Raw genomic sequence first — 23,965 nt, forward strand, 5'->3', positions numbered from 1 at the left:
TGTTGAGGAAGAAACATGTTTTTGATGAAAAAGGAAAAAAGACACGAAAAATGCTATTCTTTCTTTTAATCGCGATGTCATTCCAATTATTAAGTGATTTTTACCCATTATACGACGAAAGAAAAGAAAAGAACGGAGATGGTACGCGACCATATGTCGATTGGCCTACGTTGGCGAATGTGCTGTTGCTCATCATACGTTATATTTGTCGAAAGATATGATGCGAACAGCACCTGTAGTGCTTGCCAAATTTATCTTGCGTACCATCTTTTGAATAGCGTAACGCACTTTCGCCATAGATATTGGCAAAGCTTTGTACACACCAAGAAGAAAGACAAAAGGAAAAGATGAAAACAGAAGAGGAAACATCCCTTTGATCAAATGTCACAGTAGAAACAAAAAAAAAAAAAAAACACAATAGAAAGAATGTTTCTTCAATGACAATTGATCAGGGAAACGCGAAGATAAATCTGTCATCAGTATTAAGGACAAAAAAGCTTGAAAAGCCCCCTCGAAGCATATCAGTTTTAGTCTGTTGGTTTGGCGGCAGCATCCGTCACTTTCTCACTTCAAGATATTGTGAATTTGCATCAAGCCACTCTGTATAAGTTTAAGAATTGATTTTTGTAAAGAGGTAATAAATATTTACCGAGGTAATTAAACTTTAGCTTAAAGAAAAGAAAAAAAAATGTGGAAAAAAGATACGTGAGAAGTGAGGAATAGGAAGAAGAAGAAGAAAAAGAAGAAGAAGAAAAAGAAGAAGAAGTAGAAGAAGAAGAGGAAGGAGAAGAAGAAGAGGAAACAAATTTAAGAATGAAGGAACAAAATGAGAAAAATAAATACGTCCTTTGCGTAGCGGTTCGGACTTAGAAGTCGGCGAAAATGGGAATAATAACGGAACTAAACTTTATTTTTGCAGTTCTTTCGGTATAGATCGATTCTTACGATTCTATCGATTCAATCGCGTCTTCGATGAACTTTAATATCGTAACAATGATGAGATGCGAGAACAAGATTGTACGTGCAATATATACTCGTGTACACGCCTACACACAGCGCTGTATTAGTTTTCGATCTTACTTCCTGCATTCGTTGCCATTTGACAACAAAGCGATTTCAAAGCTTAAATCAAAGTTCACTTCGGTATCGCATTTTTATATGTTATTATGCGTTGTTCATTATGTATCGTTTATCGGCAGCTGAATATCTCGACTAAGATGTTGGCTTTGTGCGAACCGATTGATCGACGTTGCACGGACTTAATCAGCGTCGTGGTTCGATAAAAAATATCTGATATTTCATATGAACGCCCACTTGGTCGAACCGAAGCAAAAAAAAAAAAAAAAGAAAAAGAGAAAAAATCGAGGAAACACGATGGATAATTTTTTAGTTGCCTTTAATTGTAGGATCGGAAACTACACGTTTGCTATAGAACGTTTCTGTGACCGTTCTTCGACGAGTAGAAAAGTTACTAACCGGAGGATTAAACTAACTCCCCGTCTCCCTCTTTCTCTCCATCACACAAGGATTTCTCCTCGCCACTCACAAATTTTATCGCATTAATACACTCCGTGAAAAGAACGTATTGTGTTTGTGGATATATGTAATTTTACTTATCAATAAATAAATTACAAAGATAATTACTAGTTGAATGTTAGTTACTTTTCGGCAACGGCAAAAATTGAGCTGTCTTTTTTTCATTTAATATTTCCTTATGAATAACGTATCAATCATATTTGCAGAATATTTATATCTGAAGATATTCACAAAGTAAATGATATTGTTTATTAATATTAAGATTTTATCATGCAATGAACTAAGTTCATATGTAATATATAGTATACACAGTATAATTTTAAATATGAATCAATAGTACTTAGCTTGATCACATATAAGTATAGTTCACAGTAAAAATCTTAGATAACCAAATTTCTAAGAAAATCTATTTCTTTTTTTTTTTGCTGTTATTAGATATCACTGGTATATCTTTGTGATTAATTCATCTGACGCGATTCCATTACCTAATACGTAATAGCAGCGATCGTAGGAATGTAATTTGTTGTTTGTCGTTCATTGCCATTAGTCTGACGAAATTGGTACCGAAACAACGCATGTACATATATGTACGTTTGTTTGGTTTCTTTAGCTATCGTTGCAAATACCACAGCTTAGGGACATACATGTGTCTGGTAAGTATTCCTATTGATATCGATAATACAATTATTTATTATATATATCTACTTCCTAATTGTTATATTGTTGATATTATCATTTAAGTAATTCAGTTTCATTCAATAATAGGGATTCACAAGCTTTCGATGATCTGTTCTAATTAGGTCAATAATTATCAAGTAATTGATTGATAAAATCTATCGCTCTTATGAATTTAAGTTTATGAATGTTACGATAAGTCTTTAATTTACATTAGAATTAAACAGAAAGATAATCATTTTCTCTTAGCATAAATACAATAGCCGATCAAGAATTATTTTAAGTCCATCTTACAACTGTGTTCTCGCTAGTTACATGTAGTTTATTGCTCAAACATATGCATGTCAATAACACTTAATTCGTACCTAGCGCGTGCTATTACAGTGAGATAATGCTATCGATCGAAAAAACAATATGGCGACCATGATAAAGATTTAAGAAATGTCAAATTCAAAATAGAAGCTATTGCTTAATATACAATACAATGTATACGAAGAGTTTAATGTATATAAGCATGATGTAGTGTACATCGAAAGTTAAAAAATAATTAAACGTAATCTGAATATCCTGAGTAAATTTGATAACCTAATTCGAATTAACATCATGAATTGTAAAAGTACTAACAGGTATCAGTTTTCATTACCAATTATGAACGCATTCATTTTGTACGTATTAATGATATTTTATGTGTATTATATTTTAATTATGTTGAAAAATAGCAGTACGTTGTTACGAAATATATTATAAGAACACTTGTTTTTGTCAACAAATAATAGAATAATATAAATGTTTATGTTGCAGATTCCACATTTATTGTTTGTAGTAAAGGAATCAATTAAAAATTTATTACTAAATGACTAAGCAGGGAACAGCTCAGATGTCACTCGATGATGACTTTGACAGACCATTTGAAGATGTTGAGCCTTTACAATGGGGAGCATTACGGGAACTATGTCATGCTAATTCGGAGTACTTTGTGTCGCATCAAGATGAGAACAGTATTAGAATTAGAGCTGCGCTTATGGCTATATTAGATCATTTGGTACAGTTACAACCATTATACAAAGAAATTAGTAGAATTGCACCAATGTTTGATCTTGATGCGGAAACACCTGGTAATGGATATAGAAGTTTTCTAGTGTTAATAGACAAATGTATTATTCACTCTCGTTCTGTCTGTCATCAAATATATTGCCAGAAGGACTCTTTATTTTTTCGTAAAAGTTACTATATGAGGTAGTCTTTAAAATTCACTAAATAAAATTATTAAATATTTTTATTTAAAGTTATATTAACAAGTACAAATATTTATAGAGAAATTGAGGCTTGCTCACAGCTGTTGGCATCTTTGTGCACTTGCTTAGAACATTTACAAACTCTTTATTCTTGGAGTGAACATTTAAGTGATGGAAAACCATCTCTCTTTATAGGAGATAGTCATAATCCACATGAAATTTTAAGTAAAGTAGATAGTATTAATCAGTATTGTTTTTATGGCAGGTGCTTGGGATTCCAGGTATACTAATAAGGATATCTATACATATAGCTTTAGTTTAGTAACTACTTTAACATTTTCTAGTTCAATATGTTGTGTTTTCAGTTTTATGACAACTTAAAGCCCATATTAAAAACTATAATGGTTTGTATGGCAACGTTCAGCGAAGCTTTTTATTCTAATGGTACATTATTAGCAAGATGTGCTAATTCTGTCAAGTACATGTTAGATCCTGAAATAAGGGCACGTCGTATTGTTGATGTGTCTCAACGTGCTGATATCTCATTTTGTCAAGCATTTTGGTTTCTCAATGAGGCTGGTAATATACTGCGATTTTTAATGATAATATATGCGTAATTTATTTTAAATGTAATAATTATTTCATTATGTTTATAGTTTAATTACTTCAAAATGTCATATACGTATATTATTATATGTTTTAGATCTTACACGTAGGTTGCCTGCTATAACAGCTCCTTCTCTGGCAATAAATCAAATAATTTCTATACCACCCGAAGAATTGACACTTCCTACATTAAGTGGATCAACTGTCTCAATTCCAATACCAAACAGTCATATTGGAAAAAAGCCAATACATGTTAGGCTGTTTAGTTCTAAACGTCGTTTAGGAATGGTAAAGAGATAATTCGATTACTTTATATATCTGTAATTTTAGCAGTAATTTTCATTATTATTTTTATCTTTATTTTACCTTTAATTGAGTAGAAATTTTTGTGAATCATCAGTTTCACTCCTGTGCAGTACATGCTTCTCTCAGGTTGGTTCAGGTGGAGTAGGGGGAGAACTGCATGGACTGTCCAACGAATTAATAATTCATTGTCATGGTGGAGGTTTTGTAGCACAGACTTCGCTATCTCATGAAACATACTTACGTAGTTGGGCAATAAATCTCGGTATACCTATTTTAAGTATAGATTACAGTTTAGCACCTGAAGCTCCGTTCCCTCGTGCACTCGAGGAAGTGCTATATGCATATGCATGGGCATTAAATCATGCAAGTACATTGCTTGGGAGTACAGCTCAAAAAATACTTTTCGCTGGTAAGATGTAAAACATTGCAGGGTGTTAGCTTCTTAACATAGTTTTATGTGAATATTGCTGTATAAATAATATATAAGTATATTAAATTTTTATAGGTGATTCTGCTGGGGCCAATTTAAATTTGGGAGTTACCTTAAAATGTTTACAGTTAAATATCAGAAAACCTGATGGAATATTTATGGCATACACACCAGTACTTGTTGACTTTGTGCTATCACCTTCACGATTACTTTGCCTTACAGACCCATTATTACCTATGGGATTTCTTCTACGTTGCTTAAAAGCATATGCAGCTGACTGTTTTAAGTCAGAATCAGAATCTTTTGCTGAAGTGAGTGAAAGCGATCTAATAGCGTTAGCTCTCAGTCCCAATGGAGATGAAACAAATGATGCACATAAGTTAGCATCCTTACCATCTGATTCTACTTTGAATTCTGTTACTTTAACAGAAGTTGACGGTATATAAACACACAATGGATTAAACATAAAGATATTTTTTTAAGAAAATAATTTAAGTGTATTATATAACTTTTATTACAGTTCATTGTTTTTATTATAGTCGGTTTTACATTTAAATACTCTCTGAACATTCTCTAACATAACAGGAACAGAACATCTACAGGAAGAAGCAAGATCTCAAGAATATGTCAATAAATTTTTTGGACTGTATCGAAATTGTGGTACAAATGCTTCAACACATATTGGAAATGGCACTATTAGCACAGAAAACAATATTTCAAAGAATGATAAATCATGGTCTTTTTTTGGATGGTCTCTTAGTGGAAGACATAAAGAATCCAAAGAACTGGATATAGAAAATGCGAAAAGTAGTATGGAGGAATTTATATTTACAGTACCCAGAGATCCATATTTAAGTCCTTATCTTGCAGCAGATCATCTTTTAGCACAATTACCACCCGTTAAAATGCTGGTAAATTCTTAAATAGTAAATTTTGTATGGAATATAATATGCGAAAAAGATTACATATATATGTAAAAATGTTTTATTATAGACATTAGAGTTAGATCCATGCCTGGATGACTCTGTCATGTTCGCAAGAAAACTTCGATCGCTTGGTGTATTAATCACGCTTGACATATTGCCAGGTTTACCTCATGGCTTTCTTAACTTAACACCAGTAAATATTTTTCTCATCAAATAAATCAATAATATTAAATTACGTTCTATTATATCAAATTATTTAAATTTACAGGTTTCAAAAGAGGCATCTGAAGGGTCAGATTTATGTGTGAAAAGATTGCAAGAACTACTAACACTATAATTATATGGATATGAAAAATACTCATTAATATATGAATGTTAATATGCGGGAACAAAAGTTTCTTTGCTATTGTTGTTTTTCAGATGCCAATTTTAATTGATTTTTTATGTACAAAGACACAATAATTTGCAATATACCAAAAGCTTTATCCACTGGTGCATAAATGTCATAAGTGTGTTTCTATCTACATATTTTATATTATATATTTATATTTTATTAATGATAATCACGGTATTTAAATAATTTTAAATCAAATAATCTCAAGTTACTGTACTTAAATGGTAATATCTTTGTATTATGTTTACTGAATGTGCATTTGCAAGAAAATCGAATTAGCTTTCAATTTTCTACTCAGAAAATATTTAAAGAATAAGACTATAGATATATTGATTGTACAAAATATTTCAGATTGTTTCAGTTCTGATCATTATAATATTTTTTGCAGCTAACACAAGTTATTAAATGTATTAAACATAAATAAAGTATTATAAATGTAACGTGAGTTTAGTAAAGTGGTATAAAAGAGTGATATGTATAATGTTGGCAATAACTGGAAAATTATAAACTTTTGTTACGAGTATTAATAATTTATGGAATTGTTATGTTATATTGTGTACGTCGATGTACATTGTATTTATCAACTTTATTAAATTATTTATAAAACTCTAATTTTATAACTTATAACACACTGGGAAGTACAATAAAAATAATTTTATTACCAGACTATGAAAACATGTAGGTTTTTGAGATGTGATAAATTAATGATTAACGATTTTTATTGATTACTTTGTTGATTATTTGTTTGATTTGTTTTAGGACGTAAAGTTTTTTGTAATACATGAGCATCTGCAGGTTCTATTCGTTTGTAATAATGTTCCTTTGTTTCTACTATTTCAAAACCAAATTTTTTATAAAAGTCAATGGCCCCTTCATTACTTATCTGAACATGACTGTAAACAAAAAGTAACATATAAAAGTAATAATTACTATTTATATATGAGTATTTGCAAATGGAATTTAATATATTTAATAAATTTCATTAAATACTTACAGAAAGATTGAATCAAAGTTTCCATCTTTGTAAACATAATTTAAAACATGTTGTACCATTACAGTACCTATTCCTAATCTTCTATAAGGATAGAGACATCCTAATGTCATAATATACAGACGCCTAGAATTTTCAGAGGTATCTACTCGACAACAAACTGCACCAACCTGAAATAAATAATATTATAATCTATTAATAATAATAAATTAATAGCAATTTTTATTCAAAATATTGACATGTTTCTCAATATATCGTTTGAGTATATAAACAAATATAACATACCACTATATCATTGTAATATGCAAGCTTTGCTAGCTCTCCTGCTTCTAACACATCTTTATAAAATTTTTCATTGTACGAGACTGGAAACACCACTTGGTTAAGAAGTTTGAGCTGTTTTATATTATGTGGTGTTACATCTCCTAACTCTATTTTTGATCTGTAATTTTTAATTTCCCACTTTTACTTGACGTAATATATATATATAATAATTTATTCATACATCACATACAAATTTGAAAATATTATATGTATATATACATACATGTACATTGATATCATTAAACATGTTTTTATCTATCAAAACAAAGGATTTTTAAAACCGCGAAATTATAAAATTTTTATGGAATTCATATTTTGTTACTTTCAACAATTTTTTTTCTAGAAATTATTGTACTTAAAAGATTATTTTCGCACATAATTCATTCATTACTTTTTTATGCTGTAACTACGATTTTCTAATTACACGTTTTTAAATAAACATGCCCTTGAAAGCACGAATATTTAAAATTTCCATTTACAGATAGTTATTGCACATCACAAGTGAAAGGAAAATGATCGTATAGATCTTCTAATAATATGTTGGAATAAAACGAATGTAATTGTTTTTAGAATGTTTTGATTCGTAATATAACAATATAACCTTAAAACTTTTGAGGCTTACCTAGTCATATTAGGAAGTACAACAATTTTTAATGCTTCTCGAATAAATAACAATAACAAATTTCGATATTAATTGTTTTACAAGTTAATTACGAAGAAATAAGCCGTATATATTATACAATAACGTTACGCGGCTTCGTCCTTCTTATACTGAAATTTTATTAGTGGAGTAGGTTAAATATACATATATCTGCTTCTTCACATTTCGATAGGTTTTAGAATACATAAAAATTTATTAATTAATTGTGAATAACATATTTAATTGTAAGAAAAAGTAATATCATGCATATTATTATATTTAAATATATATGAAAACAATGCATTACATTTTTTTATATTATATATTGAATATATATATATATATATATATATATATACTCCTAAAATTTCAATTCAATAGACTTTTTTCAGATCCAACTGAATCCAAAATATGTTTTATTATATTTCAAATTTGTGCGTACTTATATCATTATTATACATTTCATTATATTGTCAAGGTGTAATACAAAATATATTTAGTCACAAAATGTTAATAAAAAATAATAATATAAATATATGGAATACTCTACGACGCAAATTACTTATCAATCATTTATGTACTTATTACTTATTAGTAATTTGATTATTATCACAGAATTTAATTTACCATACATAATCAGTTACGTAGCTGTAAAACTTAAATTTAACAATATATATTACACTAAAATAGGCAATAATTTTATAGGAATATATAATTATAAAGCTATATATGAAAATTTGGGTCAAATTTAAGAATGCTATCGCCGTTTACGATTTTATACATTTAATTTATATTGTAACTTAGAAATAATATTAATCATTGTGGTAAAGACACAAAGAAACAAAAATCTTAATGTCATATGATTATTTATGATATAATATTACATACATAAAAAATTATACCTTTTTTTAAAGTACATAAAAATAAAATTACATAATTTGGTTATAGTAAATTATTTATAAACCTTACATTTCTTTTTTAATATAAGAAAAGTTTGTATCATAAAAAATATATTATGTCAATAATAATAGATGTTTTAATAGAATTGATATCGCATGACACTAGTGACACGCAGTGTCGAAAGCGTAGTAATAAACGTCAATTTGAAGCGTAGTTTATTGTTTATTATAGTAAGTTTTTCGTTTTACTTTTTTATAATAATGTCTAATAATAAAAGAGAACATAGTGGAAGCGATAATGAGGAAGATTGGGTTGGACCATTACCTTCAGAAGCTGTATCTCGAAAGAAACAGAAAGGTATACATGTATAACCTATTCTATGTTTAGTATTTGTGATATTTTATAAAAAATGAATAAGTGTTATTTATATGTTTTATTTTTTATATCGTATAAAATTTCAATATGATTCTTAAATATAATTGAGAAGTGTTAAAATTTATTTATATAAGATAAATATGACATAACTATATAAATAATTAATTGATTGTAGTATTAAAATTTTTTACTTTTGATAAGTTTGTAATGTTAATTACATGTTTTTCATTATCAATAAATGTAATTTATAATTTTGGAAAATACAATATTTTGTATATATATAATTTTTAATGTTTTTTATTTAATTAAATTCAATGTTAATTTTCAGTTCTTGAATATGAACAAGTATACATAGATAATTTACCATGTTGCGAATGTTACGAAAAATCTTATATGCACAGAGATGTAATCACTCATATTGTGGTAACAAAGTTAGTATTTATTATTATATATAATGTTATCTCTTAAATAATAATATAATGTTTGTAATATAAGTTTGTGTTTTGTATTTGTACAGATCAAATTTTGTGATAACGGGTAGTTTCGATGGACATGTTAAATTTTGGAAAAAACAAGAGGAGTTAGTAGAATTCGTAAAGCATTTTCGCGCGCATATGATGGCTATACAGTCTATGGCTGCTAGCTGTAATGGTATTCACGCATGCACTGTAAGCTTAGATAAAACAATAAAGATATTTGATGTTATAAATTTTGGTAAGTAGATCTTATCAGATACGTTCAATAATTTATTGTGTTGTATTAAACTAATATGGCTTAATTATCTGATATTATTGTTTTATTTCAGACATGATTAATATGATAAAGCTGCATTTTGTTCCACTTTGCTGTGAATGGATATATTCTCCTGGTGATGCAATATCTGCTGTAGCAGTTTCTGCTCAGGAATCAAATAAAATTTATATTTATGATGGACAAGGGACCAATACGCCATTACATGTTTTTAAGAAATTACATATTGAACCTGTGGTTGTAATGAAAGTAAGGGAAATTAGCATAATCATATTCTGTGATCTTATTTAAGTTAACATATTTAAGTAATTTTTATATAAACTGTTATCATTTATAGTACAATTCTGCATTTGAAACGTGCATCTCTGCAGACAAAGCCGGTATTGTAGAATATTGGACAGGACCTAAAATGGAGTACAGGTATCCCAAGTGCGTTAAGTTTAAAACCAAGTTGGATACAGATTTGTTTGATTTTGCAAAAAATAAAACTTATCCATGTGGGCTAGCAGTATCACCAGATGGTAAAAAATTTGCTTCTCTCAGTGGAGATAGAAAAGTTAGGGTCTTCAATTTTCGTACTGGGAAATTGTATAGAATATTTGATGAAACGTTACAAAGGTTTTCTGAATTACAACAAATGACACAACAATTACCAAATATGGAATTTGGACGAAGGTAACGTTATTCCTTAATAAAATTTTAGCATAAAACTGAATCTATTTTCTAATCAATATATTGATAACGTCTTTAGAATGGCGGTAGAAAGAGAACTGGATAAAACAGAAACGAACTTAGGAAATATTGTTTTTGATGAGTCAGGTTATATAATTTTATATAGCACAATGTTAGGTGTAAAAGTTGTAAATTTGTACACAAATCGATGTATTAGGATTATGGGGAAACCTGAAAATATTCGTCCTATGCAATTAGCTTTATTTCAGGTGTGTATAAAATTTACACGTTTCGAAAGATGCTTGTATCTTTACAAACTTTAGCTGATAACAACTAATATTTTAAAAATGTATAGGGGAAAGCCAGGAAGACTACAGCTGCTGTGACTGTAGAAATGGAGGCTGCAGAAAATCCAACATTGGAAATGAATCGTCCTGATCCAACACTCTTTTGTACAGCTTATAAAAAAAATAGATTTTATATGTTTACAAGGAGAGAACCAGAGGATACCAAAAGTCAAGAATGTGATAGAGATGTCTTCAATGAAAGACCATCGAAAGAAGATATTATTTCCTCTACAGAAGCTACCAACGTACAAAAGATCTATGATACAGCAATTATCCATACAGCTCTTGGAGATATTCACTTGAATCTTTTTGGAAAAGATGTTCCGAGAACAGTGGAAAATTTCTGTGTTCATTCGAAAAATGGTTATTACAATGGACATATATTCCATAGAGTAATTAAGGGATTTATGATTCAAACTGGTGATCCTACTGGAACTGGTACTGGCGGAGAAAGTATATGGGGAGGAGAGTTTGAAGACGAATTTAGACCACATTTAAAACATGACAGACCGTACACTTTAAGTATGGCTAATGCTGGGCCGAACACAAACGGCAGCCAATTTTTCATTACTTTGACACCAACTGTAAGTTGGGACGAGTTTGCGTAATTCTTTTTTTTTTATGTGAGAATATGTGAAAGTAGGATGAATAGTAGATAATTTATATAATTTATCAATGCAACGCATGTGAAAAATCTACTACTATCTTCTTGTAATCGATTAGAAATTGATTAAAAATTAAATTGAAATCATTCACATTTTAATACACATATTAATGGTAACACGTTAATATATTAATTAATATTAATGTTATATTTGTTTCAGCCTTGGTTGGATAATAAACACAGCGTATTCGGTAGAGTGGTGAAAGGAATGGAAGTTGTACAAAATATTAGTCAAGTAAAAACAAATCCGAAAACTGATAAACCTTATGATGATATTCGAATAGTTAGCGTTACTGTGAAATAATGTCTAATTTCAATATATAAAATAATGATATTGAATTTATGATATGCTATATACACATCCTTTTCGGAACACTATTCTGAATCCTTTTCCTCAGCCTTCTCTTGTTCTATTTTGTAAAGCAGAGCTCGTATAAAATTATACATTCCCGTTAAACACGTAAACGCGTTTACACTGAACAAATTATAGTTCTTTGGTGTGATGATCAGTGAATACCTGATGGATAAATAATTTGTAAATCTTACTTCTTTCACTTAAAACGATATGTTTGTTGTATACATTTTTACGAGAAAAATAGCATCGTTTAAATAATACCTGGACCATATGGCACCAGTAATCATCAGACTCGCAGTTTGCGTAAGAGAAATCGTGTTTGGAGGTCGCTTCATGTCACCCAATCCTGCTAACACCAAACCCCATTTAAACGTAGGTGCCCAAAAGAATACAGTAGTCGGTCCTATATTAATAAAAATATTAACAACAAATTAAAAGTTTTTATGGATTGTCTTCGTGAAAAATTTTTCCAACCTGCAGGATGTAAAAAAACAGGACGAAGTTTTGCTGGAAGGAGGCAAGATATTCGTATCATTAACCGTTGATAAGCACTGTTCTTCTTCGGTGGAGGCATCGTATGATGGTAATTAATTTTTATTTATTCGATCGTAAAATCGTTTTTTGTCATAAAGTTTGACAGGAAAAAAATGATATGTGGGATAATAGAAGGTTTGACTTGGTCATACTGAAGTTTGATTATACCTAGTGATGTTAATAAATAAAGCTTATTTCGAGAAATTAAAAATATGAACACGTTTAGATAATATAAATATTTGTAATTATAGTTAATTAATTAGGATAACAATTAAGATATTACTTATTTAATAGATGCGTTTATGGTTACGATTGTGATACCATTGCGTATTAGATGATCTTAAATTAAAAAAGACGTACGTATAAAAAAGTAAAAGAACATTTTGTTTATAAACTTGTGTAATAAAAATTATTAGAATAATTTATCGTAATAAAGAACAGAAAATTGAAATTTTTCCTGTGTAAAAATTATATTTTGAGTATAAAATTTCATTTCAGATTTTTGCTTTTCATAAATTATCCCATCATATTATTATATGTTATTCTTCTGCAAAAAATTTCAATATAGATCGCAAAATATTGAAATACAGATAATTTCACAAATATTTATTTCGTCAAGTATCTTTCATAGAAATTTAAAACAAATGATATTTGTTGGTAACTTTTTGATTACGATTGGAAAATTGTTCATTTTGTATTATGTTTAAGACGATATAACCCACATGGCATAAAAAAATAATTTGTTAAATTTTAAGAAGATTTTCACGAATGTCGTCAATATTAAGACACAGCAGAACTTCTGTAATATTAAATTCAAAATGAGTTGTCGTAGCATCAGTGTAAGCCAGGGAACATGGAACGATTTGGAGGAAATGAAATATTTGCTTTGCGCTATCGAGTGTTGGTACGTTTACTCTCGTTATTACCTTCTGGATAAAAGATTTAAATTTTATGCAGTGATAAAGGAAATAATATTTCTACTACTAAAAGCAGAACTAATGTGAAATTGCTTAGTTTAAACATATATAAATCATTATTTTCCTGAATTATTTTTATTTATGTATGCAGCAATATGTTTTATACGAACGTGGTTTGATTTCATGCAGGAATCTTGATGGAATATTTTTATTTCTTTTTCTTTTAATTATTCTATATTCATTATTCATACGCAAGATTTAATTTATTTCACGTACATCATAATAACTCACAGTAGCTTTACACGAACGAGTTTCTAAAACCTAACGATAGAAGAATAAACTAAATAACAAACAAGTCTGCACAAACGACACAGGAAGGATACAGAAGATTTAGAAAATTGAATTTCTGTGGAAGAATATCTAAAGAACCGAGATTACGTTTTCCTCTGTCTTTTTAAGAACGCCTCTTACAGCAAGTATCTTAAAATAATGCAGAAAGAATTTAGGAAGTACGAGCAAGTTTCTAAAACCTAACCTAAATAGAAGAATAAACTAAATAACAAATAAGTTTACACGAACACAACATAGGAAAGAACGTAGAAAACGTAGAAAATTGAATTTTTGTAAAAAGAAAACTACCCGAAGAACAGAGATTACATTTTTCTCAAACTTTTCATAAATGCCTCTTGCAGCAAGTGTCCTAGTGTACCACCTCCACCCACGTGTTCCGCTGTATTACCACCGAGAATCGAGGAGTTGTGTCCCGTTATTCCTCCTCAGAGACCCTGCTGTCCGCCTCCTCGTTGTCCACCAACCCCCTGTTGTCCACAACCACGACCTTGCCCTATATCAGCTTCTTGTTGCGCGCCATCACCACCCTCTTGTTCGCCATCACCTCCTTGTTGCCGGATACCTATAGTTCCCAGTCCTGCTTGTTTTCCACCACCAATGTGTGCTCCACTGCCATCGAGACCTTGCGTTTCACCTTCTCCACTGCCGTGCTATCCAAGTGAGCTGATATAAAGTGCCTTATCTAGAGCGCCGATTTCTGTAACCGGCTGATCTTACCGGCAGATGGTAAAAAGTGATAAGAAATCTGGAACGAGATGCCTGTACGTGTTGTATCGAAATAAAAAACGAGCAGTATTTAACGTTAAACTTAAGGAAGGATATCGATGTTTTAAAATATATATCTTTGCGATTTCCGCAAAATCGTAAGGAGACGTAGCAGCGCTGTAATGGGCGGAAATAACAAAAAATTTCAATTTCTCAAAATAGAAAGTGGCGAACGTTTAACGTTAAATGGAAACACGATATCGATGTTAAGAGAATCGGTAAAGTAGGATATAGAAAAGACACGTCAATTTCTCGGGAACAATGGGATCACGGGAATCCTTTCGCGGCTGTTTCACGTAAACCTAAAGCATCGAACACAGCCAACTCGTTCGAGATTTCGCAGTTCCTGCCATCTCCTTGTCAGTGATAGGACCGATGTACGCTCATAAATCCGTATCGAATCCGGTATATCCAATGAAATTTTATTCGTAATTGAGAATCGACATAATTAAGAACATAGGACCTAGATTTTGAAAGTTGCGTTGCCAGTTATACCTTGGATATCGTATACGTTTCCTAACGCGCGTTTTGTGCAATTTTGTATCTTCAAATTCATCAAAAAATTCCACGCGTGCTTCTACGGGCTTACGAAAGATTTTCAGATGCAAAAATACACAGAATCTGACACTGGTGCCGTCTGTTTGTCTTTGAAGATTAAAATTTCAAACGCACGACCATCCCTTTGGACAGCATGTAGTTTATTATTTTTCATTTACATAGACCCAGCCTTTTGGGTTTCGCTGTACTTCCGGTTTTACATTACAATTAGATTCTTCAACTCTTTAATTCTCGCTTTCATTTAAAACAGCGTATACTTAAATTTGCGTATATAATTGGTACGGCGTGTCCCGAAGGATTTCTTTCCGCGAAACTTTACCAGCATATTCTACAAGCAAAATGGATAAGCAAAGAAATATGTAGAACGCTTTATTAAAAAGTTATCGGAAAGAAAATACCAGGAGATAAGGGGCTGGTGTTTCGTCGGCACAGCGTAATTAATAAAGCATTCCCGCTATCTGTTTCTGATATCTACTTGTAGAGGTCGTTGATTCGGTCAATCAATGCTGGCAATGTTTAAACGATCATTAGCCTCGACAATAGATAGAGATGGAGGAGGATCGATTCTTTTTGCTCCAGAGATCATCGGATATCGCACCAATGGACTTTCACTCGTCGCTGTAAACGCGAAGAGAGATGGTCGTTAAAGACGAATTAAGATGGCGTTAGGAGTTATCGCGAAGGATTTCCGACGTATTTGCCACTATCGGGGAAAGTGAACAAGAAATTTAGTAACGCGATAGATTCGATTTGCTGTCGTAGACGCGAGTGCTGCGTTCTTAAATAGCGGACAATATCTTAAAATGTAATTATAATGTGGACCGACGTAATCTGTCCCTAGCTGTGCCGATAAAGTTTCGCGAGAACAAAACTGGGACATATTGTATTCTATAGTAACATTTTATGCCTCGTACAAGCTCCGAGGAAATGTTACAAACGTGTTGGCGATGTTAACGAGCTACGAATAGAACACACTACGCGATAACTTAATTTCTTCGTAGTTTAATAACAATCAAGTAAATTAACCAATTATTTATAAGATTGTATTTTGTATATTGCTTCATATTTTGTAGTTTCGTACTGTTGACGGCGACGAGGTCTCACGTGTTACCACGCGAAGGAAAACGACAAAGTATCGAATTGAAAATTGAATTGAACACGAGTAAGCTGTGGAACGTATTCGAAGGTAATACAATTGTTTGGTAGGTAACATTGATATCGATCGAAGATTGGTCGACATTTGCTTTTGTTTTTAAGCATATTTCGTTAAATTTTCGCTTTTTTAGCGTACATGGAGATAAGTGGAGGATTTTAATTTAGCAGGTGTCAGTGGGAACAGTTTTGGAAAATTTATTTGATATCTTGTCTATCAATTTCGAGCAACGTTCGAAGTTAAAAAAAAAGTGTAAAAATTTGTAGAAGAATCGTTTCGAATTTGTATGATATATAATATTTATTTTAAACTTCGATGTACATTGAGAATCTTCGCATAACGTGATATGAACATAACAAATAAAATAATGCAAGTGTCGCACGAAACGCTTAATGGGTATAGATTGATCGATGTATTCATCTATAGCTCGCTCATTAACGTAATTTAAAATTCGATCACATCGAATCGCTTTCTGTTTAATTTTTCGAATTTGATTCTTGCCCAAGTTACGCGTTTTACAACGTTAAAAGTAACATTGAAACAGCCTGTAAACAATATAAAGAGGCTACAGATTAAAATAAAATACTACAAACATTGACAGAGATTTTCAGACAATTTTGGAATGAAACGAAGATACGAACAAATGTCAAATATTTAAACACGAGAAAAGAAAGCTTACTTTAAACCTTATTTTAAATGGGCGACAAGATTATCGTACGCAACGACTTTATTCGTATGTCCATATCGGGTCCCATGGGTCGAAGCTTAAAATACAATCACGCTTATCTCGAATCAATTTACAGGATAGGAAATCTTCCAATCGTTGAAATCGAAGCTTAGCTTACAACGAATCCTGGAAATTGAATACCACAGCGATAACAACGCTCGAACATCCTATTTATTTTACAGCGGAAGCTTAAAAGTTAGCGAAAGAAAGAAAAAAAAAAAAAAAGAAAAAACGCAATTACGACGAGAAAAGCCGATGTAACGTTGGTCAGGGATAATCGTCCATCGATTACAGACAAATTCACGAATATACGTTTTCCTCGCCTCGTCTAAAATACATTTTAAAACACATTTCGTTCCCTCTGCTTTTCTTTCGTTTCTTCTTAAAATTATTCGAAGCATGTTGTCGTTATGTAGAGTAACAATTCGCAAGAACAACAATTTATCTGTCGTTGCTTTCGGTCTCGTAAATGTTATTCGTTTCGATTTTTACGCTTATACGTAGTGGATCGTGTAATAAGTCCGTCTAGCTTTCGTCGCTTTATAATTTCAGGGATCGTTAGAGAAATCTTATTTATGGTATTTATGGACAAATATGCGGAAAGAAGAAGCGCTAGAACGTCGAAGAATTTATAATATTCGGTTGTCTCTCATTTAGGAATAAATTGAAAATGTATGTAAATAAAATGGTATAATTATTGTTGGGTAATATTGATAACTGTAACGAAGAAATTGTAAGGACTGTTCCAACGAATAAATAATTAGGCTTTGCAAAGATTGTTAGGATTTACGATTTGTTTTTGAATAAGCTTATTCAATTGTTATTAATCATTAGTTCTTTTTTCTACGACTTTTGTTTCCCATTTCTTCTTCCATCAAATTGTTTTCAACTGGAAGAAGGGAATTTCACGTTTATGTAGTTTATACAATGAACGTTACACATAAGAACGAGGTAAACCACGAGACAGAAAATTTTGTAAACAATTGAAGATTACAGGGAAGATACGATAAGACTGTAAACACTTTGATCGATTCTTTTTAAGAAGTCTAATGGCATTTTACGATTGCAAACGAACGTCTTGGTACAATTTAATATGTTGATATTCTAACATTTCGATACAAACGAAAGAAACTGATTTTCTGTGAGATTCTAGCGATCGATGGATCTGAGCTCTGCTTTGGAACACGTAGCTTCGTTTATTTTGTTCAGCTGCAAAAACAAATCGACAGGGGAATTTTAATAGAAACGGAAAACCTGACTTATCGTTGAGTGCGAATTTTCCTGCGATTGTAAGAAATGTAAATGTAAATGATTGTAAGAAAAGAATAACGTGCGGACAATACGCAAGTATATAGAAAATATCGAATGTACGATACTCTTCGCAAACACGATCAACGGATACAGCATATTTCTGTCTGGTTTCCATTTCTTTTTTAGTAGCATCCATTAAGATGCGAATTCGCATAAAACTCCGCAGTAGTCTACTTATCACGTTCTTCTCCCGTAACGTCGCGAAGCGAACTAATTCGCACGAAGGACAAAGTACACCGCTGATATGATACGACAAATGGTCGTTCTCCCCTTCAAAGCTTTTATATTCTAATCCTCGACACTGACTTTACCAGACCCGGTCACACGACTGGTTTCAAAATTTAATTAAAAACTGTACGTTCGTCTAACTTTATGTAAATTCTTACATTATCTGAGTAACCAGTTTCTCAATTTTTGTTCATATAAGAATGTATACTATCTGATTATCCAATTTCCCAATTTCTGTTTACATAAGAATTTACACTACCTGATTAACCAATTTCTCAATTTTTGTTTACATAAGAATTTACATTATCTGATTAACCATTTTTTCAATTTTTGTTTACATAAGAATTTACACTACCTGATTAACCAATTTCTCAATTTTTGTTTACATAAGAATTTACACTACCTGATTAACTAATTTCTCAATTTTTGTTTACATAAGAATTTACACTACCTGATTAACCAATTTCTCAATTTTTGTTTACATAAGAATTTACATTATCTGATTAACCATTTTTTCAATTTTTGTTTACATAAGAATTTACACTACCTGATTAACCAATTTCTCAATTTTTGTTTACATAAGAATTTACACTAATTGATTAACCAATTTCTCAATTTTTGTTTACATAAGAATTTATACTAATTGATTAACCAATTTCTCAATTTTTGTTTACATAAGAATTTACACTACCTGATTAACCAATTTCTCAATTTTTGTTTACATAAGAATTTACACTACCTCATTAACCAAGTTCTCAATTTTTGTTTACATAAGAATTTACACTATCTGATTAACCAATTTCTCAATTTTTGTTTACATAAGAATTTACATTATTTGATTAACCAATTTCTCAATTTTTGTTTACATAAGAATTTATACTAATTGATTAACCAATTTCTCAATTTTTGTTTACATAAGAATTTACATTATCTGATTAACCATTTTTTCAATTTTTGTTTACATAAGAATTTACACTACCTGATTAACCAATTTCTCAATTTTTGTTTACATAAGAATTTACACTAATTGATTAACCAATTTCTCAATTTTTGTTTACATAAGAATTTATACTAATTGATTAACCAATTTCTCAATTTTTGTTTACATAAGAATTTATACTAATTGATTAACCAATTTCTCAATTTTTGTTTACATAAGAATTTACACTACCTGATTAACCAATTTCTCAATTTTTGTTTACATAAGAATTTACACTATCTGATTAACCAATTTCTCAATTTTTGTTTACATAAGAATGTACATTATTTGATTAACCAATTTTTCAATTTTTGTTTACATAAGAATTTATACTAATTGATTAACCAATTTCTCAATTTTTGTTTACATAAGAATTTACATTATCTGATTAACCATTTTTTCAATTTTTGTTTACATAAGAATTTACACTACCTGATTAACCAATTTCTCAATTTTTGTTTACATAAGAATTTACACTAATTGATTAACCAATTTCTCAATTTTTGTTTACATAAGAATTTATACTAATTGATTAACCAATTTCTCAATTTTTGTTTACATAAGAATTTATACTAATTGATTAACCAATTTCTCAATTTTTGTTTACATAAGAATTTACACTACCTGATTAACCAATTTCTCAATTTTTGTTTACATAAGAATTTACACTATCTGATTAACCAATTTCTCAATTTTTGTTTACATAAGAATGTACATTATTTGATTAACCAATTTTTCAATTTTTGTTTACATAAGAATTTACACTATCTGATTAACCAATTTCTCAATTTTTGTTTACATAAGAATTTACATTATCTGATTAACCAATTTCTCAATTTTTGTTTACATAAGAATTTACACTACCTGATTAACCAATTTCTCAATCTTTGTTTACATAAGAATTTACATTATCTGATTAACCAATTTCTCAATTTTTGTTTACATAAGAATTTACACTACCTGATCAACCAATTTCCCAATTGTTGTTCATATAAGAATCTAAACCATCTGGTTAACCAATTTCTCAATTTTTGTTCATATAAGAATTTACATACAAAGTTAGACGGACGAAAGAAATATCGAGGAATGTACAATTTTAAATAAAATGTCGAAGCCGTATCATTTCAAATCGTATTTTTACATTAACGTTTCGCACGAGGCACAAGCCGTGGTATTGGCAACACGTGGAAACTTTGCAGAGAATCTCGCCGGGAACATCCCCGATAAATTCATACTTTGGTCGTTTCGTGCGCGAAACTCCGTGTCCTCCCCTTTCTCTCTCCCTTTGAAATCAAACGCGTACGAAATTGAAAATATCACGCGCATAGTATACAAAGTATACGTTATACTTTTTTCATCGTTCTCATTCCCAGATCTGTGTTTCCTCGGGGATGTTCTCTCTGCCAGTTCAATTTCATTCAAATCGATTTCGATTTATTCAAGCCCGTTCGGAATGCTACAAACTGAATCCCATTAAAAAAGATCTGAAAAACCGTTGCACGTGGTTCCAAGAAAAATACTTCTTCGCAATCTGCTTTCTCTTCTCGATAAACGATATTTCTCAGACTCTTGGTATTTTTCCAACGTTTTACACGCTTACGGCTTACGTTAATTTCGTATTCGGTTTTCGCTTGGATTTCAGCTTCTTTCTGCTACGTAGGGTGTCGAAAGGAGTTGGTGTCAAATTATCCAGAAGTTGGAACATATAGTACTCGGTAAAATAAAAACGACGATAAGAGGAGACGTAGCGCGGCTTACACCGTCCGGATGGGCTGAAATTATCTTAAGCTGTAGAGGCGATATATTTCAGCAGTGGATTAGGAAAATGCTGCGATGTGCAATAACTACAAACTAGAAACCAAAGAGCATATATTGTACAAATGTGCACGGCACTCAGCCTGTAGATTGCATATTACAAACGGAATATCATTCTCAAGTATTGTTAATAACAATTTAAAGAGGAAGAGCAAGTGAAATCAATATACAAGAAATTAGACAAAAATCAACTTAGAATATTTTGTACAAGCAATGTCAGAAGCAAGAGCCTTCTGCTTCGACGAATAAAATTAAGAATAATTAGCATATAGGAGTAGAAAATACTGAGATAAGCTCGCGATAGGAGATTAATATTCTTATCGTTATTATTATCGTTTTTGTTATTGTTGTTACAGTAATAAAGAAGGTATTAAGAAATATTGGTACGAAAATTATTATTATTATGGATGGATGGAAAATTATTATTATTATGTATTCATGGAAAATTGAAGAACGCGAAAATGCACAGAATACATTTAGTATGCGAAGATGAATAAAATATCGAGAGTGTGAGAGATTCTATTCTCGAGTTTCATTTCTTCAGAGTCGTGCGAGAGGCTTTTGTTAAGGGGCCAGAAATTAGTCGCCAAATTTTTACGTATTTTCATTCCCTTGACGTTACACAAAAACTTATTAACATCGTCCAATGATATACAAAAGCGTGATGCACGAAAGAAACGCATATAAACGAATAAGGATAATTTGCAGTTGAAAAAGGTGGTGTGTCTCGAAAAATAATGATTTTCGTATCTATATTTACAAGTACGTTGCGGATTGTTACGCGTTTACGTGGAATTGAAAATATCGAAAGCTAGCGGCAAAATACGCGAAATCCCACGTAATAAGCAAAGACGCACAAATAAATACATGGTAACGTTTAGTAAATAAAATTAACTGCCTATCTAGATAACACTTTTATCTTATTATATTCATAAAAATATGCTCGCATAAATATTCGCGCCCTATTTATAAGATGCTTTTCTTATTCTTTATTTTAACGACTACTACATGTTCCTTAGGTCTAATCTCAGCATTTTTTTTTATACATCCTATATATCGATTCTCACGTACACAGAAAAGAAGAATCAGACGATCGACAAACCTAATTTTCACGTATTCTTAATCGTTACTTCGAGCCGGGCAAACGTTAGAGGACGAACAGGTCCTCGCAGCTTTTCGTTTTCCTTTTGAAGCCCAACAGGTGTTTCAAGATCCTTCTACGATGCTTGCTTCTTCTTCGTCTGGTTGCTTGGTCGCGGTCCCGTTGTGGATTCAGCTTAATCTGCGCTAGGATGCCGACCAGCAGCTCGTCCACGTGATGGGCAAGTCCTGACGAGGTTTCGATGAACTTGCAGCCGCAGTTGTTCGCCAAACGTCGGCCAACTGTTGGCACAGAGATTACGAATTGAGAGGCTGAAGTTGAGACAGTAAACGCGACAATAACAGTTTGATCACAGAAGACTTTTTTCTCTTATTTTTATCAATTATTTCAATATCTTCTTCGAGTCAACTATTTACGTTGCATCGGAATCGTTGCAATGGAATTTTATTTATCGCTATTTAAATGGTAAACAGCGCATTGGTTATTGCGTTGAATAATCGTAATTATTGAGATTGATCCGACGGTTGAAGCAAGAAACAGCGGATCATAATTCTGCCAATCGAAAATTATCGCTGTTTAAACAACGAATAATAAATACGTTCTCGGATTTCTTAATTTGCTGTAATTAAATAATTTACTATTACAACAGAATCAATCCTTAAGTATACGATCTGTATAGATATATCAAAACGTTTAAACATTTCGAAGCTGTTAACACTTTACCGACCCCTAGTGGTTCAACAACATACGCACGTCCGATCGGTAGCTCGGGTGCAGATTCTCCCTGGCACCGGCTCTGTTTCGGTTTACACTCTCCAATACCATTCTTTTCGTTCATCGCGAACGATAAGTTCTTCAAATTGGTATTAAACTGTGGGAGCTTAGAAAGCAACGCAATTGACGCAATTGAGCAAGGTACCTTAGTACTAAATAACAAATTACTGCTCAAATAACGAGAAAGATTATCGGCGACAAAAAACTGATTGGTAAGATATCGGTCGGTAAGCGTCGGCGACAGAAAACCGATTAATCGCCTATCGGTCGGTAAAGTGTTAATCTACGTGTCCATAGAAAATCTGCCATAGAAAAATCTGTTTTATTTTGTTATATTTTCCTGTTCCATCCAATTTCTGAAACAACAATCTGATAAATACACCGAAAGAAGGCAACAGCAAATAACGAATAAAGCTAAAATACTCGGATTACAAAAGAAAGAACAAGAATAAAGAAGAAGAATAGAAGCTAGCATAAGTTCGTACAACGATCTGTTTATTCACTGATACTTTATACTTTATACCTTAATATTATAAATATAGATCACGTCGTATGCCCGCCACTTCACGTGCAGCTTCACGATCGTGTCATTGAAAATTACTTGTTTACTTCAAGTACTATAAAT

General features: G+C 31.2%; 6 protein-coding genes across 14 annotated transcripts in view; 3 read left to right on the plus strand and 3 right to left on the minus strand.

Annotated features, from left to right (window-relative positions):
• Positions 1-2,041: 2,041 nt before the first annotated feature.
• On the plus strand, positions 2,042-6,203 carry LOC117209615 (hormone-sensitive lipase). Of its 4 annotated transcripts, none has more exons than XM_033451840.1 (10): positions 2,042-2,189; positions 3,013-3,447; positions 3,526-3,727; positions 3,812-4,025; positions 4,150-4,340; positions 4,485-4,767; positions 4,864-5,226; positions 5,374-5,699; positions 5,782-5,907; positions 5,983-6,203. In XM_033451840.1, exons 2-10 carry the CDS (start codon positions 3,065-3,067, stop codon positions 6,049-6,051), a joined length of 2,157 nt encoding a protein of 718 aa, XP_033307731.1. In that variant the 5' UTR covers positions 2,042-2,189; positions 3,013-3,064; the 3' UTR covers positions 6,052-6,203. The 4 variants fall into 4 exon arrangements, with proteins under 4 accessions (XP_033307731.1, XP_033307729.1, XP_033307730.1 ...); XM_033451838.1 differs by lacking the exon at positions 2,042-2,189 and adding an exon at positions 2,581-2,837; XM_033451839.1 differs by lacking the exon at positions 2,042-2,189 and adding an exon at positions 2,581-2,827.
• Positions 6,204-6,675: 472 nt separating this feature from the next.
• Positions 6,676-8,284, minus strand: LOC117209619 (probable N-acetyltransferase san). Of its 2 annotated transcripts, none has more exons than XM_033451849.1 (4): positions 8,046-8,284; positions 7,385-7,541; positions 7,103-7,269; positions 6,676-7,001 (listed from the first exon to the last, which is right to left on the minus strand). In XM_033451849.1, exons 1-4 carry the CDS (start codon positions 8,051-8,053, stop codon positions 6,827-6,829), a joined length of 507 nt encoding a protein of 168 aa, XP_033307740.1. In that variant the 5' UTR covers positions 8,054-8,284; the 3' UTR covers positions 6,676-6,826. The 2 variants fall into 2 exon arrangements, with proteins under 2 accessions (XP_033307740.1, XP_033307739.1); XM_033451848.1 differs by lacking the exon at positions 8,046-8,284 and adding an exon at positions 7,647-7,669.
• An 837-nt stretch (positions 8,285-9,121) lies between these two features.
• On the plus strand, positions 9,122-12,114 carry LOC117209599 (peptidylprolyl isomerase domain and WD repeat-containing protein 1). Its single transcript, XM_033451799.1, has 8 exons — positions 9,122-9,320; positions 9,667-9,769; positions 9,856-10,052; positions 10,144-10,337; positions 10,426-10,763; positions 10,840-11,029; positions 11,116-11,691; positions 11,932-12,114. The coding sequence occupies exons 1-8, from the start codon at positions 9,224-9,226 to the stop codon at positions 12,073-12,075; spliced, it is 1,839 nt and encodes a 612-aa protein (XP_033307690.1). The 5' UTR covers positions 9,122-9,223; the 3' UTR covers positions 12,076-12,114.
• On the minus strand, positions 12,114-13,024 carry LOC117209601 (mitochondrial pyruvate carrier 2-like). The gene is made up of 3 exons (XM_033451800.1): positions 12,601-13,024; positions 12,388-12,529; positions 12,114-12,288 (listed from the first exon to the last, which is right to left on the minus strand). The coding sequence occupies exons 1-3, from the start codon at positions 12,698-12,700 to the stop codon at positions 12,147-12,149; spliced, it is 384 nt and encodes a 127-aa protein (XP_033307691.1). The 5' UTR covers positions 12,701-13,024; the 3' UTR covers positions 12,114-12,146.
• A 273-nt stretch (positions 13,025-13,297) lies between these two features.
• LOC117209606 (sperm mitochondrial-associated cysteine-rich protein-like) lies at positions 13,298-17,356 on the plus strand. 4 transcript variants are annotated; one of them, XM_033451811.1, is made up of 4 exons: positions 13,298-13,564; positions 14,270-14,586; positions 16,325-16,437; positions 16,538-17,356. In XM_033451811.1, the coding sequence occupies exons 1-3, from the start codon at positions 13,479-13,481 to the stop codon at positions 16,336-16,338; spliced, it is 417 nt and encodes a 138-aa protein (XP_033307702.1). In that variant the 5' UTR covers positions 13,298-13,478; the 3' UTR covers positions 16,339-16,437; positions 16,538-17,356. The 4 variants fall into 4 exon arrangements, 2 of the variants coding, with proteins under 2 accessions (XP_033307702.1, XP_033307703.1); XM_033451812.1 differs by having other exon boundaries at positions 16,572-17,356; XR_004487942.1 differs by lacking the exons at positions 13,298-13,564; positions 14,270-14,586 and adding an exon at positions 15,855-16,056.
• Positions 17,357-21,613: 4,257 nt separating this feature from the next.
• LOC117209603 (GTP-binding protein RAD-like) overlaps positions 21,614-23,965 on the minus strand; it is a 76,543-nt gene continuing 74,191 nt past the window's right edge. For both annotated transcript variants that reach the window (XM_033451804.1, XM_033451805.1), the window contains one exon: positions 21,614-22,847. In XM_033451804.1, the coding sequence (XP_033307695.1) occupies positions 22,612-22,847 (236 nt within the window). In that variant the 3' untranslated portion in view covers positions 21,614-22,611. The remainder of the gene's footprint in view (positions 22,848-23,965) is intronic.

The sequence above is a fragment of the Bombus bifarius genome, unplaced genomic scaffold (genome assembly GCF_011952205.1).
Source record: "Bombus bifarius isolate JDL3187 unplaced genomic scaffold, Bbif_JDL3187 scf7180000008178, whole genome shotgun sequence".
Taxonomy (NCBI): domain Eukaryota; kingdom Metazoa; phylum Arthropoda; class Insecta; order Hymenoptera; family Apidae; genus Bombus; species Bombus bifarius.

What these genes read in the sequence shown, in the direction of transcription:
- LOC117209601 (XM_033451800.1), bottom strand. Translation starts at nt 12,700, where the DNA reads ATGCCTCCACCGAAGAAGAACAGTGCTTATCAACGGTTAATGATACGA. An exon ending in TGTTTTTTTACATCCTGCAG is followed by an intron (nt 12,530 to 12,600) that starts GTTGGAAAAATT and finishes TTATTAATATAG; the next exon opens with GACCGACTACTGTATTCTTT. An exon ending in ACTGGTGCCATATGGTCCAG is followed by an intron (nt 12,289 to 12,387) that starts GTATTATTTAAA and finishes TTTATCCATCAG; the next exon opens with GTATTCACTGATCATCACAC.
- LOC117209619 (XM_033451848.1), bottom strand. An exon ending in CATATTACAATGATATAGTG is followed by an intron (nt 7,270 to 7,384) that starts GTATGTTATATT and finishes TATTTATTTCAG; the next exon opens with GTTGGTGCAGTTTGTTGTCG. An exon ending in AACTTTGATTCAATCTTTCT is followed by an intron (nt 7,002 to 7,102) that starts GTAAGTATTTAA and finishes TTTTGTTTACAG; the next exon opens with TCATGTTCAGATAAGTAATG.
- LOC117209599 (XM_033451799.1), top strand. Translation starts at nt 9,224, where the DNA reads ATGTCTAATAATAAAAGAGAACATAGTGGAAGCGATAATGAGGAAGAT. An exon ending in TGCAATTAGCTTTATTTCAG is followed by an intron (nt 11,030 to 11,115) that starts GTGTGTATAAAA and finishes AAAAATGTATAG; the next exon opens with GGGAAAGCCAGGAAGACTAC. An exon ending in TCATTACTTTGACACCAACT is followed by an intron (nt 11,692 to 11,931) that starts GTAAGTTGGGAC and finishes TATTTGTTTCAG; the next exon opens with CCTTGGTTGGATAATAAACA.
- LOC117209606 (XM_033451811.1), top strand. Translation starts at nt 13,479, where the DNA reads ATGAGTTGTCGTAGCATCAGTGTAAGCCAGGGAACATGGAACGATTTG. An exon ending in CTTTGCGCTATCGAGTGTTG is followed by an intron (nt 13,565 to 14,269) that starts GTACGTTTACTC and finishes TGCCTCTTGCAG; the next exon opens with CAAGTGTCCTAGTGTACCAC.
- LOC117209615 (XM_033451840.1), top strand. Translation starts at nt 3,065, where the DNA reads ATGACTAAGCAGGGAACAGCTCAGATGTCACTCGATGATGACTTTGAC. An exon ending in TACTTTAACAGAAGTTGACG is followed by an intron (nt 5,227 to 5,373) that starts GTATATAAACAC and finishes CTAACATAACAG; the next exon opens with GAACAGAACATCTACAGGAA. An exon ending in GCTTTCTTAACTTAACACCA is followed by an intron (nt 5,908 to 5,982) that starts GTAAATATTTTT and finishes TTAAATTTACAG; the next exon opens with GTTTCAAAAGAGGCATCTGA.